The sequence below is a fragment of the Equus asinus genome, chromosome 3 (genome assembly GCF_041296235.1).
Source record: "Equus asinus isolate D_3611 breed Donkey chromosome 3, EquAss-T2T_v2, whole genome shotgun sequence".
Taxonomy (NCBI): domain Eukaryota; kingdom Metazoa; phylum Chordata; class Mammalia; order Perissodactyla; family Equidae; genus Equus; species Equus asinus.
In genome coordinates, this window is record NC_091792.1 from 9355737 (window position 1) to 9371986 (window position 16250).

Genomic DNA, 16250 nt, shown 5'->3' on the forward strand with positions numbered 1-16250 from the left:
GTTATTGTGTCAAATATAACAAACCTGCTTCAATTACAGTCATAAAATGCTAGAAAACTAATCTTTTCAATTTCTAATGTAGCCTCTCACCTTCTGTGTTGATGTTCATAGCACCAATAATTTCCTATTATCTTAGGTCACAATTTTAGAAATCATGAAATTTTTTCTCTTTTTCTCCTCCCATTCTTATTCAAATTAGTAACCAAGGTTTAAAATTTTCCTTCTCTGATAAATTTCTTCTTTCGTATTCATAGCAACTTGGCTCCTGTTAAATGTGGTAATTTCCACACAAGTTAGAACTGGGATTTTATTTACATATTTAAATTAATAACTTAAAAACTTTTCTCAAATATTTCAATCACCTTTCCTTGGTTAAAAAAGGCTTTCGAATAGCGATGGGAGCTAATCAAAGCTCAGTTCACCTGTATTTCAAGACCCTCTATTAACTGGCTTCTTTATATCTATTAATTTAACATCTTTGTTTTAGTCATTCAGTTTACACAATTTATTATTTTTTCTCTTTAAATCTTTGAACATACGATTTTCAACTCAGAAAATATGTAGTAGTCAAATAAATGGATGAAAACATCCAGGTTAAGCTATTGCTAAATTGCTTTATCTGGATCAAGCCTTAATACCAGTCTAGGTAGAGAGCCTTTAAAAACACTATGTGGGGAAAAAAAATCAAACTCATTAGCCTTCTAGCCACTTATCTTCTACTCCAGGTTTACAACATAGTTTTGCTTTTTTTTCTTTTTTCCTAGTTTTGCCCCATACTCAAAATACACAAACCACTTGTTTTGAGACAATGCTCCAAACTTTAAATTATTCTTTCTTAACGTAGTAAATCAATTCTGTGACTAATTAGTTCTGCACTCACCAAACATTTAAAGGCAGTATAATAATTGTCAATTAAATGTTTTCAAAGTACGTCTAAGGCTGCTTATTACGTACTTTGGGACGTAATTGAATGTATGAGAAAAACTGTCTCATCACCTAATTTTGGAGTTGCCTCATGCACATGAAGATGCTAAGTGAGAGTTAAGGTCAGGGATTACTCAGGGACTCAGTTTAAACAGAAATCACCGTTTACTGGGGTCATTAGGGGATGTGTCATCTTCTCATAAGAAGTAGGACTTGAGATAGCTCTTGAAATGTGGGTAGATTCAGGAAAAGTATTTTAATCAAGGCATAGAAGCTGAGAAAGGAGGTCAAGGTAGCCATGAGCAAGCCAGAGATGAGGAAGAGCCGGGGGGCTAGCCCAACAGAAACATGTACAGTGAGAAGTAGTCAGAATAGAGGTTGAAAAGATAAACTGAGTTGGATCATATATGATCTTAAAATAAGAAGTTTGGAGTTATGAGGCAGATAATATCTTAAATATAGTCATATATAGTAGATTTTCAAGAATAAATGGATGCATTTCCTCAAGAAATATAGAGACATAAAAATGCTAATAATAATGTTTTGTTGCCAACGGAGAGAATAACAACCAGTCACAGAACGATTAAAGCACCAAAATTATTGTTATCATCATTAATGAATCCAATTTCATTACCCACGAGGAAGCTTACATTCACCATGTCCATGTTTTTCAAAAGCCTCATTGGGAAAGAGTATTTATTCTGTCTTAGGGAAAGTACGAAAAAAGAATATATTATCTTAATTCTACCCAATTTCTATGACTACACCAAGTTTTCCAACCAAGGGTAAAGCATCGTCCATAGAACTTGAGTAGTGAGCTGCAAGAAGCCTTTTCAAATTAAATTATTAATTGTCAGACGGCCCTTTATTATTTTATCTTTCCCTAAAAATACATAATTTCCCAACTGATATCACTTTTGAAATGAACATTACATACGTGTAATTAAGGCCATTATGAAAACAAGAGTTGCTTTCAAACCAAGAAAGAATAAGTTCAAGTGTATAAGACACCACCCTAACTAGTCTGAGCTCATCTTGCTAACAGAGCATTAGATGTAGAGGAAGTATTTTCTGATCGCCTTGAGGACCACACAATGTTACCAGGTCAAAGCATGATCATTTTTTCTGATTTCGTTGATAGCTAACACTTCACAGCCTTTCAAAATACAATGTTTCTACAATTTTGTATACATGAGTAGTTTTTCTCTTATATCTTGAGGTTTTAGATACACAATTAAATTTTGTTAACAATTGGCTGACAGTTATTGAAACTGCTTGAGCTTAATTTTGCTTGCCTTGGAAATGGACATATTAATTTCTATCTCAGTGGCTTTAGTTGAAGGAAGCCATGATGAAATAATACAACGCATGCAAGGTTATAAAAGAAGCTAGGTATACGGTAGCTTAGGTCTGACAGAAAGCATGTAGTGGAAAGGATATGGGTTTTCAAGTTCAGTTAAAAAACTCATATCCTTCCTACTGCATCAAATGCTGTGCCTGAAAAATGTTAACTCTTTCCCAGTATGATCCAGACTCTCTATCTCAAAGTTGGAAAATGGGCTCAAATGAAAATATGCTAATTCATCTTTTGTCCATAGAGTAAGGTGGTGCTGCTGACAAAGGTATGTTTGAATTTGTTGTTAAATGCTCCAAGCTGTATGCTCCACACCTAACTGTGAGAGTGGCCTAGAGAGAGTCTAATCATAGACACAACCAAGAACTTTCAACCATGACGCTATAGTTTTCCTCAATTTGTTCTATTGAGAAACACTTTCTATTTCGAAATAATGTAGAAAGAGTGAGTGGCTACGCAATACGCTTGCTCTAGAAAATTGGGGGAGAGTTTGAGGGAGGATATAGTTCTCCTCATCCACCAGTGTATGACGAAGTCTGACACTACCAGAAAAGGAACATGAGGATGAAGAAGATGTGCGTATCCAGGACTTTTCTACATATAACATAAAATTCCTTCCCACAAAGTCTTATGTGTTGAAAATATAAATAAAGTCAAAACAGAAATCAAATGTCAAAAACTGGGACTGTAATTTTTGTACTTGAAAACAGTATTTCCTATTGACCCATAAGTAATCTCAGAGGTTACCAGCCTCAAGTTCCAATCAAGTTTCTGATATTCTTTGATTAATGGTTCTGTAGGATAACCAGAAATAACACCAAAAAGAGCCCTAAAGAGTGTTTTCTTCAAAGTGACAGTTAAGTTAGACTGTGTGTGTGTGTGTAGAGTATATATTAACATACATACGGACATATATACACACACTACATATATCTATAGATACATACAACCTTTCTGATTCTTTCTCTGCCTGTGACATTGCTTCTTCCTTGGTTAAATTTCAGTATTCTATCACTCTGTCCGGGGTTATGTCACTCTGAGAAGTCATCAGTGACCTTTGACTATTGTAGAAGTAGTGGTGAACAGCTAACTGTTTTTCTATGGAGAGTAAGTGAAATAGCTGAGTTCAAGCTGGAAAACTGTGTTAGGGCCAAAAAGAACTTTTTCAGATCATACAGTTTGTTAGACTGAAATTAGGAAACCCTCTTGTTTCAGGATTTAAGGGTAGGAATCACTTAGAGAACATTTTGAAGTACATGACCTTTTCCTAAGCTTATGATTTTGAAGTTAAAATAAAACTAGAGTTTATATTAATTAAAGGGGGATAGTAAATACAAAAAAGTAAGAAAAAAAACCCCAGGAAAATCTATGCCCAAAATGAAATATTTGGATCCTAATCAAGTGATGCTTCATTCAGTGGTTCATTAAAACCAGAGTTCACTGATCCACATGTACTTTGAAAATTTTTAAAAGTGAACTTATTTCACTGCTTTTAATCATGTTTCATTATAGTAGTCACAAGGTTTTAGGATGGGGGAAAAGCCGTTATTTTGAAGTAGTATTGAGGTTTCATCTTCGGAGGATAAAAAGACTAACAGCAGAAGTTCAAAACAGATGACATGATCTTAAAATCTTTAGTTCCTTTATAATTATCAGTTATGTCCTATTATTTTTGTTTATATATTTGCCAAAATTATTTGTCCACAGGATGAATTTAGTTGTATATAGGACAAGAGAGGCACAAGTGAGAATGTGGAATCAAGATGAAAAAAGAGGGAATTATTCTCAGAATTACCTACCTAACCTAGTGTAACATATTCCACTTTTGCTTTATCTAATAGCAATGACAGGGTGAATTTGTTATACAGTCAATTTGATTATGACTCAGAAGTGCTACTAGTGACACTTCTGTGTTACCGCCAAACAATAGAATAAATTAAAAAGAGAGAGAGCAATGGAAGCCTCTGAGGTCAAGTCCAACACCACATTCCCTATAGGACTGTTTTTTTGTTCATATTTATATTTGAAAGTGTATGAACTTCTCACATCATCAAATATTATGCTTATTTGAGGGTATAGAAAGGTCTTGGGCTGCTTCTCCGTCTTGTATTGCAACTACCACTGTGAAACTCAAGTAGGGCAGAGGGATCCATTCAGGGAGGAGTTCTATGCCCATATTAGTCTCACTGCTATAAACTGCCACATGTGCTAGAATAAGGGAGGCAGTTCTATAGGGTTTTACCTGGGATGGGCAAGGCCTGAGAAGAGGGAAGAGATTAAGTTCAAGTACTCCCTGGGATATTTTTGTTCTATTCCCCTCTGAAGCATCTAGTGTGTGTATGAGGAATGGTATTTTTTTTAATGCCTATTTTATGTCAAACCTACTGTATCTTAAAATTTTCAGTAATTAGAAATCTGAAATATTGAAAATTATACTTCATCATTACCACAAAGTCAGTGAAATAAAAATTATGATATATTTATAAATCTTCTTACCTTCACATCTTTGACATTCATCCTTGTTCCTTCCTTCCCAACAAAGATATCATCAATGTCCACAAGAATATACCTGTCCAAGGACAACGTCAGCCTCTTCCCTGACAAGAAGGAGATGGCATCTATGAAGATGAGCTTGTGTAGCCAAAAGTTTAAGTTGTTGCCAAAAAGAACTCGCTGAATTCCATCATGAAGCCCCAGATCCTGAATCACTGTCGCATGGAGAGGCTTGCTGGACAAGGACGAAAGGGACTTTTCTGTCTGTAATTCCGTTAAAAGCACAGGCTGGTAGGTTGAGTGATTATACTGGAAAATAGTCCAGTCTTCCCCAGGAAGAGGGCCTTGCTCAACCCTGGGGGCTTTGGTAACATGCAGCAAAGGAGACTGAGGGTTCACAAAGCAGTCCTTTAGAGCTAGATTATTGAAAAGGTTTAATGGAAAGCCTTTTAATTGTGTACTTGGTAAGCTGTTTTCATTGGCTTTATGAAAACCGATTATACTAACACTGTATTCCACACAGTATTTTTCTAAAAGCTCTCGATTCCATGAGTCCATGCTGACATACTTCAGAATATTTTCATAAATAACTAAAATATATTTCCCTTTGCCATTATCTGTAAGAGGAGGTATGTCTCCTTTGCCGGGGGCAATGACCATGTGGTACTGATATCGGCTGGACTCCAAGATAGCTATGATGTCTTGACCGAGTTGAGAGTATTGGCTCTCCACAAATAGCAGGACAGTAGGGTCCGTTTTGGATGTATCAATAGGTTTAACTGTTTTCAGCTCCATTGACCGATACGGTAGAATTTTGATGTCAGCACATTCTGCTTCTGCAGTGGTTTCAATAAGCGTCATTTCCTGTTTATAGCCAGAGTAGAGGAAATAGGCAGAAATGACAATGCTCACCAAGCAAAAGGTAGCCAAGAGAACAATCAATGTTCGAAAACTTCTTCGAAGCTTCACAATAAGATTCATTTTTTTAAAATACTGCTTTGGAAGCTTTTCCCAATTTCTTTTCCTAAAGTGCCATGGTGAATAAAGTATGAGATGGTGCAAATACCACTTCCCAAAAGTTCATGTAACCATTGCAAACCATGTAAAATGTTTGAAGGGGTCACAAGCAAGTTAAAGCTGGAAGGCAATGTATCAGAAGAGCAGAGGTGGAAGAGATTTTGAATATGTCCAATACCAAAGGTTGCTGCAGAATCCTCTAAACATCATCTGAAAAAGAGAAATGCAATGGCTGAGACAAAAATAGAAATATAAATATTTGTGAGTCTATATATATGCTGATACACAAGAAACATACTTATCAAAGATAATATTAATGTGCTAGTGTGTTAAAATATTAATAATGGATGTTTGTGGTCTGGGTTTTACTACTTAGACTATAGTAGATATTTTCATGTCCTCAAGGGTACAGGATCCTATTTGATTTGGCCAAAACATTCACATATATATATATATATATATATATATATATATAAATATATATTGGGATAATTTTTCAAACTAATTATCTAAAAAAAAAAATGAGGTTAGAAAGAAAGCTCTAGTTTAAAGTGTTAATCACCGTAAAGATTGCTTCTCCAGGGCTGGTCCATATCATATACATATAGAATTAGGAATTGGTATGGGGGTTGGAGCAGTGAGACATGCTCTTAAACATCTGGAGTCCAAGCCAAGGGAACAATTTTGTCTTAAATATCTGGTAGGCACAGGTTTCCCTCTTTAATAACATGTCCTTTTCTGAAGCCACAGGGAGACACTTGGCCCTGTTCAGCATACCTGCCAAGACAGACAGGGTTTCTCCCTCTCCACTCTCAGAAACAAAGTGAGAGAGAAGCTGTGAGAGAGAAGACAGTGGGAGTAAGTGTTCTCACATGCCTCTGATGAAACGGGGGCCAGGAAGCGGAGCTGAGAAGAAAAACCTTGACATGATTTTCTCAAAACACGTTCCTAAACTTGGTCTACTGCTGTAATCAGAATTAAAACTGTTTCCATTGTTAATTTTTATCCAACAATGAAATCTTCGTTTCCCTATCACTTTCTTTAGTTCACAAGAAAAAGAATGTGGAAAACATTAAAAAAAAAAACCTTTCTCAAACTGCTTCACACAAATGAACATAATTTTCTATTATTATTAGATATTGTTCTTTATAGGGATGACTGACTTTTAGTGACTTCCTTTGTATACAAATTGTCTTCATTCCCCTTGAACCTATGTTACACCATTTCTGAAATTTTCCATTTCCCAGTTTGCCAAACCAGTGTCCCTAGGAAAACAACCAAGCTGGTTTATAATTTTAATCTGTGATGCGTATACTTTGAGGTGTGTATTATTCACCCATTATATAACAGAGAATCAAATTAGCACGTTTTGTAATATGAATTGTACATTCTACCACGTTGTAAATATTTTATGGGTTCTGTATTTTATTATTTTAATTTGAGGAATCTGAGTAATTAATGGCTATTAGTGATTAAAAGATTATTAGATTTAGTGATTAAACATTATAATATTATGTTACTACTTCCATTTTATATTTTTAAATATTTTAAAACATCCTCAGAAGTTTACAATTTGAAAATTTTTAAATTTCTGCCAAACTCTTTAATTATGCAGATTCCAAATATATAAATAGACCTGAATTTCCCCTGTGAAAGATAGTACACCAACTTGAAATATGTCCCCAGTGATTTCACTTTCACTGTAAAGAAAAATTAATGCCCCATGTTACGGACTTACTAATGCTCCATTATCAGATGTAATTTTTTAAGCTAATTATTTGCTCTCTAAAGCCACTCAAGTGTTTCAAAATTCTGTTCCCTTTAAACAAATTCAATTGTATTTTACTAAAAAGAAATTAAATAAAGCAATAAAAAGGCTTCTGTTTGGCATAAAATATATAAACCAATTATGCAGTACCCTTTACTTGTATGTTTGAAAATGTTCATAAGTAAATTTTAAAAATTAAATTAAAAATACATATACACAATAAATATAATAAATATTGAAAGAGATTTGGAATTTGCCAAAGGAGATTATCCAGTCTTGTATTATAGCCACCCCTAGACTTCTCCAAGCTCCTAGATTTGATTTAAAAATTCACTTAAACCAACATGGACTCAGCCCCACCTCCACCCCACATTTCTCTGCAAAAGCAGAAATCTATTTAATCCACACACTTTGAGGGTTTGTTTAGTATTTTAAGAATAAATTTAATCAAGAATTTGAAAAGAAACTAAGTGCATGACAAGTTAATACTTTGTTAAAGTATTAACATCAAAATTCTGACATCAAAATGTCATTCTGACATCAAAAATGTGATTTTTATTTTTGAATATATAAAGGATGAGATGTCAGTTTTGCACACTAGAACAGCTCACCCTAATATGAAATAGTGAAAGAAAGAAAAAAGCATATGGGACTGGAATCTGCCAACCAAAAGAATAAATAAAATTTTAATGTGACATTTATCTAACATTAATATGTTCCGAGTTAGAAGGATGATACACACATTACCCCCGCTGCAGATATGTGTGCTTGAACGTCTGTGTGTGTTTTAACCTAAGGAGTTATCCTTCCCATTCAGTGCTCCCATTTATCCTTTCCTAACAAAAACTGGCAGATGGAGGTGAGAAAACTTGGGCAATACAAGATGGTAGAACAAGGACATTTACTTATGTCCCATACCTGAGATAAGAGATGGAATGGCACTGTTTGAGATGCCAAAGAGATGTAGTCTGTGATTTGTTTGAATCTCTTATTGTAAAATAATAAGTATACATATATATATATATATATATATATGGAGCTCTGTCCCTGGCTCCTTCCACAGAGCTCCTTAATCTTTTGGAATTTCCTGTGTGATACAAGTGTCTTTTGTTCTGAGGCAGGTGCCTTGTGAACTTCTGGAAGAGGGCTGGTCACCAGAAAGACCAAACAATGATTAGAAGCTTGGAACTTTCAGCCCCGCCCCCTATCCTCTGCGAAGTGGAGAGGGGCTAGAAAGCTAGTTAATCATCTAGCATGCCTATGTGATGAAGCAAGCCTCCATAAAAATCCCAAAGTAGGGGGTTTGGAGGACTTCCAGGTTGCTGAACACATCCACGTACTAGGAAGGTGACACGTCCCAACTCCACAGGGACAGCAACTTCTGTGCTCAAGACTGAACCAGACCTTGCCCTATGTATCTCTTCATCTGCCTGTTTACCTGCATCCTTTATCATATCATAAACTGGTAAACATCAGTGAGTGCTTCCCTGAATTCTGTGAGCAAGTCTAGCAAACAATCCAATCCAAGGGGGGGAGGTCATGGGAACCGCCAATTTGTAGCCGGGTCAGACAGAAGTCATAGGTAATCTGGGGCCATACTACTTGCCATCGGCAGTCTCCTGGGACAGTGACCTTCACCTGTCACATCTGCACTAACTCCAGTTAGTGACAGAATTGAATTGAACTGTAGGTTACCCAGCTGCTGTCACAAAGCATTGCTTAGTGTGGGAGAAACCCTCACACATCTGATGTCAGAGATGTTATAAGTAGGGTAGTAGTGTGAAAGTAAAGGAGAAACACACAGGAGGAAAAGTAAGTTTTCTACACACAGATCTAGCACTGTGTCCCTTAAAAGAAAAAAGATAAGACAAGGCAAAGTGAAGGGGTAGGAATCCAAGTCAAGAATCTTACGAAGGTCAAATAAGAAAACCGATCATTTAAAAAAAGACATACGTTAAACGTCATATAAAATTAAAGATATTCATTTAAGAATAATGATGAAGACATTAAAATGCTGCTCCAAAAGTATAAAAATATGTGGCACGTGTTCTTAAGGAGTCTAGGTGATACGGTAAAATTTTTATTTTACTTTATTCCAATGCGTGGTGCAGGATGAACCTGAGACCAGTTAACGGCAAACAGCCACCCACAGGAGTTCTTTGCTGCTCTCCCTACCCCATGGTGTTGGCCTTTGCTATAGGATGCACAGACAAACGTGTGGATGACTAAGCTGCATCTGTGAAGAACTAAGTTTTCCTTAACCACCATTCCAAGCAAGTTAAACAGGCTTTGATTTCAATTCTGCCAAACCTGCCTTTCACATGTCCTAACACGCCTATTGTCAAAAATTTGGAAAGGAAGCCCTATTCATTATTTTTGCAACAACCTATCTCAAAACGTGGGCTGCAGGACGCCTGTGCCGACTTTGGTGAGAGAGAAGGGAGGCTTTTCAGGTGCTGGCTTCCTTGTTCTCGCTCTTGTTTTCTTTTATTTTTCATCTCTAACCTTCCAAGTATGACTCTTTGCCTCAACAGTAGTGGAATAAGTATCTCTCAGAATCATTTGCTCTCTTTTAAGATTAGATAATGTGAAGAAATTATTGTTTTGTATGTCTGTTTCAAAATTGTTCTTTGACTTATTTCCAAAATGTGTTTATAGATTCTCTAAAATATAGTCTGCAAGGCCGGCCTGGTGGTGCAGGGGTTAAGTTCACATATTTCACTTCTGCAGCCTGGGGTTTGCTGGGTCGGATCCCAGGTGTGGACCTAAGAACCGCTTATCAAGCATGCTGTCATAGGCATCCCACATATAAAGTAGAGGAAGATGGGCAAGGATGTTAGCTCAGGGCCAGTCTTCCTCAGCAAAAAGAGGAGGATTGGTGGTGGATGTTAGCTCAGGGCTAACCTTCAAGAAAAAAATAAAATAAAATATAGCCTGCAAAGTTCTCAAGCATTGTAAATTTCTAGTAATCTCTGGAAGCAGCAGAGAAATTAGTAAACAAAGCAACTGCAAGTACTATTGTAGTTACTGCTATTTTTTGGGAAGAAGGAAATTCAGGGTTCAGAAGTAAACCAGGGGCCAGGAATCACCATGGAAGTATGTGTGATTGTTTCCTTCTTGAAGGTGGGCTGATGAGCTATACAGATCATCACAGAGGCTCATTAAATTGCAGTTAAAACTGGAAAAAAAAAAAAAAACCCACCAACATTTACCAGCATTTAATGAGCAGCTACCACTTGCCAGTCACTATGCTACATTCATCACCCTATTTAGTCACTGTGTATTTTTAAAGTGGGTAAATTGAGATGGAGAGGGTTTAAGAAGGAAACTGAGATTACCCTACTAGTGGTTTGTGATGTTAAGGTTCTGTGTTCCACTCTCGCAGTAAGAAAAACCGAGGGTTAAGTTAGATGAGACCAAAAACTTAGTAGTTAGCATAATTAATTTATCAGCAAATTCTGCTGCAATTTAAAAAATTTAGATATTCAAAGCTAAAAATATCTTCAAAAGTACAAAAGAAAAATTTGAGGTAAATTGAATTAGCTCACAAGAAGCTGTGTTGTAAATTGGGATAACATAAAATTTGCAATAATTCAACCAGCTTTGACTTTTCATGATATGAGGTGGGAACATATTTTATCAAGTACCTTGTTTCCACATGCTTCACGAGTTTGTTTCTTTGCTTTTAGGAATATTATAAAGAATTAGCTCATATTTCATACTAATAAAGTAGTGGTTTTTAACAAAAAATTGTCTTATGTAAACATTTAATCATTTATTCGTATACATTAACGGCAGTCTTTTGGGGTACCACAGAGCAGAATAGAAATATTGATGTACTCCATGTAAGGTAAGGGTAAGCAGTGCTTTAGGAAACTTGTGTTTGTTAATTATGTGTGGGTATGTGTGTTTATTTATTGTGTTTCCGGGTCCTAATGTAAGATTATTTCTTATCCTGGGTCATGGTGAAAGGGTTTAAGAAACATTACTCAAGAGGGCACAGCTAATTCAAATTATTTAAGAGAATCATAAATGTCACAGAAGTTTTAGCTAAAGATGAACGTAGTCTCATGATTCTGAGTGTTTTTTGAAAATATCCATTATTGATTCAACAAGATTTGAGATTAGAAGTTGGTTGATATCACATAATTTGGTCCCTGTGAGTGCCTTTCAGCTTCCAGGCCACAAAATATTGTGATATTATTTTGGGTAACAACCATACCTACATATATAACTTTTTTTTTCAAAATGAAGGTATAAAGGGATGAGTATTGTTATATTTAATCAAAATCAAAGTAGTATGCTTAGGTTATGATTTTCTGCAACAATGATCTTTTATACCCTTATAAATAACCAGGTGGTTATTACCTAACTTTTATATACTTCATGTTTTTTTGATTTCAGTGACATAAGATAAATTTATTTTAGTCCCCAAAGTGTGCATTTTTATCAGTACAAACTCCTAAAAGTGTCATTTCAAACATAATGATAACATTACTACCATCATATTATATTGTAACATAATATTATACTAGGTACATAGCTCTGAGCTATCAGCTATATTCACACTTCAAAAGATTATGAAGGCAACTCAGTAAATCGAAGAGTAAATGTCAGGCGTTTTCTTTTATCACCATTTCCTGAAGATACATACAGTGCCTATTTACCATTTTCCTAGGTCTTGTTTTCCAAAGCAGAGGAACAACATAATTTTTCAAAAGGAAGAGTACATTTTTATTAAAATCAAATTACAAATATCCATGCATTTATCTTGTTTATTAGAAAAACATGGGAACTTTGAGAAGAAGGAAAATACTAAGTGGGTATCTGTTCTGCTGTGCCAGATAAGATTTCTAGATATGGTAGAAGAAATGCTATTTGTGAAGCAGTGGAGAGGTCTAGTAAAGTAATCATTGTGTTTACTGTGTTTATTTCTAGAATTCTGTGTTTATTTTTATATTCAAGATTTCATCATCGACTTTTACCCTTAACACTACTAAAATAATAATATCTCCAGAATGGATGGTCCGGAATTAAATAGACTCGAACAGCTTTGGAAAACCTGTATCTGTCCTGGGACTCCAGAAATCCAGACAATTCCATTAGGAACCTGAGGTGACTTTGGGAAGGATCTGTGGCACCTGTTCCATTTTTGTCTAGATTTGGGGGTAATATTTATGATGGGGGGTAATTATTTACTACATTCAGAGTCAAACTAAGACCAGACAGGCTGTCTAAAATTCAGTTCAATTTTGCATATGCTCCTATTTTCTCCCTTAGGTAAGAGGCAAAGGCATTCATTCAACACATAAATCGATTAACCTTTATTAAGAGCCTATTTTCCAGGTCTATCTTCAAATTCAACTGTATACCATATCATCATAAAAACACACCCAACTTCTTTTGTTTTTATCTGTTCTTAATTTTCTTCTCTTTATTTACTATTTTCCTTTCATTTCCAGAAAGTCTTTTCTTTTTTCCTTGACCACAGATGGTTTTAAAGTTACTGATTTAAAGCTTGTGCTAATGGAGTTAATGTGAAGAGTGTGGGCATTAATCAGCCAATCTGTAACAATGTTTCCTTCTATCTCCATTTTCTTTTCTCTCCATATAAACAATTTATATGAGAGCTGCAAAAGATGACTGAGGAAATACAGCATCACGGTATGCTTCCTCATTTAGATATAATCTTATTAACAATTTTCTCTCAGAAGCAGGCTATTTTTCCATAACTTGTCTCATCTACAAAGGTGATGTGAAAAATGTTTTTAAAAACTGACACTGCTGCTTTTTTTTCTTGACACAGTTTATGTGTATTTCTTACTATGAAAGCTGGAAGCATGAAAAATCTGAAAACCCAGAAAACTAAAAATAAAATGAACAGTGCTTTTCAAAAACCTCACTTGTATTTCTTTCTAGTCCTTTTTCTATACGTAATTTTTTGTTGTTGCACTGGTTACCCAACGAACATCATTTTTCTCCTACCTTTTAACATTAATTTATAGCCTAACGAGCTACAATCAAAGGGAAATATGATTAACAAGTCCTTCTTATATCCATCACTGTTCTTTCATTTCTATTCCCCCAACTTGTTATATTTTGATGATTTCAATACCTTTCTAAGCCTGGTAGCCCCACAACCTAATTTCCCAACCTTCTACTTTGCAAAGAAAATAGAAAGCGAAGGTTGAACTAGCTGACCATCATTCAGGGAGCCAGGCTGACTCCCATCTATGTTTCCCAGCCTGAGCAATTCTCACCTTCCTCTCCGCTGCTGGATGCCGGGAAATGTGTGTCCCTTGCTAAGTTAATCATTTCCTTTAGCCTCTACCCCTTTTCTAGAACTTCAACCTCTCTTCTCTGAGGACTTAGTTAAAACCTTAAGATAATCATCTGTTAGTAATTAACCATAGGCAGCACCTACATCTGTTTTGTTTGGTAATTACCATATTTTGATACCTCAATGGCTTTAGTCTCCACCATTTGCTCACTACTCTCTGTCTGTCTGTCCGGCCTGTATTTATTTCGGTTTGAGACTCCAGCTATAATCTCCTTGACAAATTTAACTCACATCTGTCTTCATAAAATTTCTTATCTCAGCCCCACCCTCAACTCAAGCAGCCACCTTAATCTTTCTCTCACCTTTACAGTCAAGCCTTTTGAAAGAGTTTTCTCTTGCAAAATTCTTTCTTCTTGTTATTCCCGCACTTTACATGTTGAACCGTTTGCAGTCTGGAATGACCAGGGTTGGCTCTCCTATTTCTAAGCTTGACTGGCTCTATTTTGTTGTTTTTTTTCTTTTAAAGATTGGCACCTGAGCTAACAGCTGTTGCCAATCTTCCATTTTTATTTGCTTCTGCTTTTTTCCCCCAAATCCCCCCAGTACATAGCTGTATATATTTTACTTGTGAGTCCTTCTAGTTGTGGCATGTGGGATGCTGTCTCAGCATGACCTGATGAGTGGTGCCATGTCCGCATACGGTATCCAAACCAGCAAAACCCTGGGCCTCCGAGGCGGAGCTCGAACTTAACCACTCGGCCACGGGCCGGCCCCTATATTTCATTTTTTAAAACTCAGTTTAGATAAAACGACCTCAAGAAAATCACCCCGCCCTTGCAAAACCTGGTTTAGACGAGTGTGACTCCGCTGTGCTCTCCTAGTGCCATCTCTATCACAGGACATTTCAACCTAACTATCCGTGCATTTCCATGAAGCTGGGGACTGTGATTTATTCAGAATTGAATCTTCAGCACTTTGTAGACCACCTTGTATGTCATATGTTAACAAAAAACACATTCAATGACATTTAAAGATGGAAAGGCAGATTTGATTCAGGACCACTGTGATAGGAATAGGGACCGCTAGGATGGGTTATCTAGTGGGGGAGAGAGATTGGGCTCAACTCCGAATACAGAATGGGCAAGAGGGAATTTATAGGCAAGGAGCAGAGAGGGGTCAGTCGATGGGAAACTACTAAGAGGAAACATCAGGGATAATGGGGGTTCTATCAAAACCTACCTACCAGGACTTTTGCTGAAGACAGGCCAGGGTGATCAGATCTCGAGGGTGGGGGGTTCTGGTTAAATTGACTTAGCAGGATTCTTGCTAAAACTAATTTTACAAGGAAATACACAGATGGACCTGTGGATTTCAGGAGAAGGTTCAGGAGCCTGATTAAAGTTTGGTCAAGCAAAGAATGTTTGTCACAGGTACAAATCATGCCAATCAAAAACTTATTCACATCTTGCAAATATTCACCGTCTTTCTCTACCCCAGCTCAAATGCTGTCTTCTCCAGAAACTTGTGGGGTGGGAGAAAAACTCTGAGCTTCAGTTTTCTCGTTGGAAAAACAAAGAAATTTAACTTTTTATCTTTCTATTTTGATGTATCCATTCAAAAGAGCAGCTTTGGAAGGATGCTCGTCAAAAGATTGATCTTCTCTGTCATTCTTCTACTTTCCTATATCGTTTGAGTTTTCTGCAGGAACCATGCACTATCTATATAAAAAGCATAAACAATGTAAGTAGGAAATTTAAAAGGGGGATGAGTTTGATAACATTGTTTGCTTCAAACTCCAAAATTCTATAGTCTTGTGCATAATAAGCCTTCCCTGGTAATCTTTCTTCCTCTAAATATCTGAAGAGTATGTTGTCCATAACTTTTTTGTGATACTCTTACATTTTTATTTAACTGATATGTATGTCTTCCAAGATGATTGTGGGTACACTTTCAAATAGCTGAGTCTGTATATTAAGTTCCTCTTTTCTCACTAAACTACTTTCCCTTCCCTCAGCATAACCTAATACTAAATTAGAGACATAGTAAAACCTTAATAACCTTGACTAAGTCCGTTAAATTCATATTCCATGTTATAATACTTGTAATAGTTCTATTGAAACAATGATCTCAGAATTCAAGCCTAAGGTTTTGAAAACTGGAAAATCAATTGCACCAAATTATCTCTAAGTTTACTTATAACTAGGATGTTAAGATGGATCATTTTTTTCCGATGAGTCCACCTTTATCAGAAGATATTATATATATGTAAGTAATTCTTTACAAACGCCAAATTCCCATTTATCGGTTGTTGAAAGGAAAATAAAATACTTGGATTAAAAAGTGTGGGAGGATGTGCAAAAGTCAAAGTTTCGTCTACTCCTGAGACAGGTGCTCTCATCTCGGATCAACTTGAA

General features: G+C 36.0%; 1 protein-coding gene across 1 annotated transcript in view; it reads right to left on the bottom strand.

Moving 5' to 3' along the window:
- Nucleotides 1-16250, bottom strand: part of LOC106840255 (bifunctional heparan sulfate N-deacetylase/N-sulfotransferase 4) — a 268031-nt gene that overhangs the window by 228411 nt on the left and 23370 nt on the right. The window contains exon 2 of the mRNA XM_044767308.2: nucleotides 4775-5998. Within this exon, the coding sequence (XP_044623243.1) occupies nucleotides 4775-5752 (978 nt within the window). The 5' untranslated portion in view covers nucleotides 5753-5998. The remainder of the gene's footprint in view (nucleotides 1-4774; nucleotides 5999-16250) is intronic.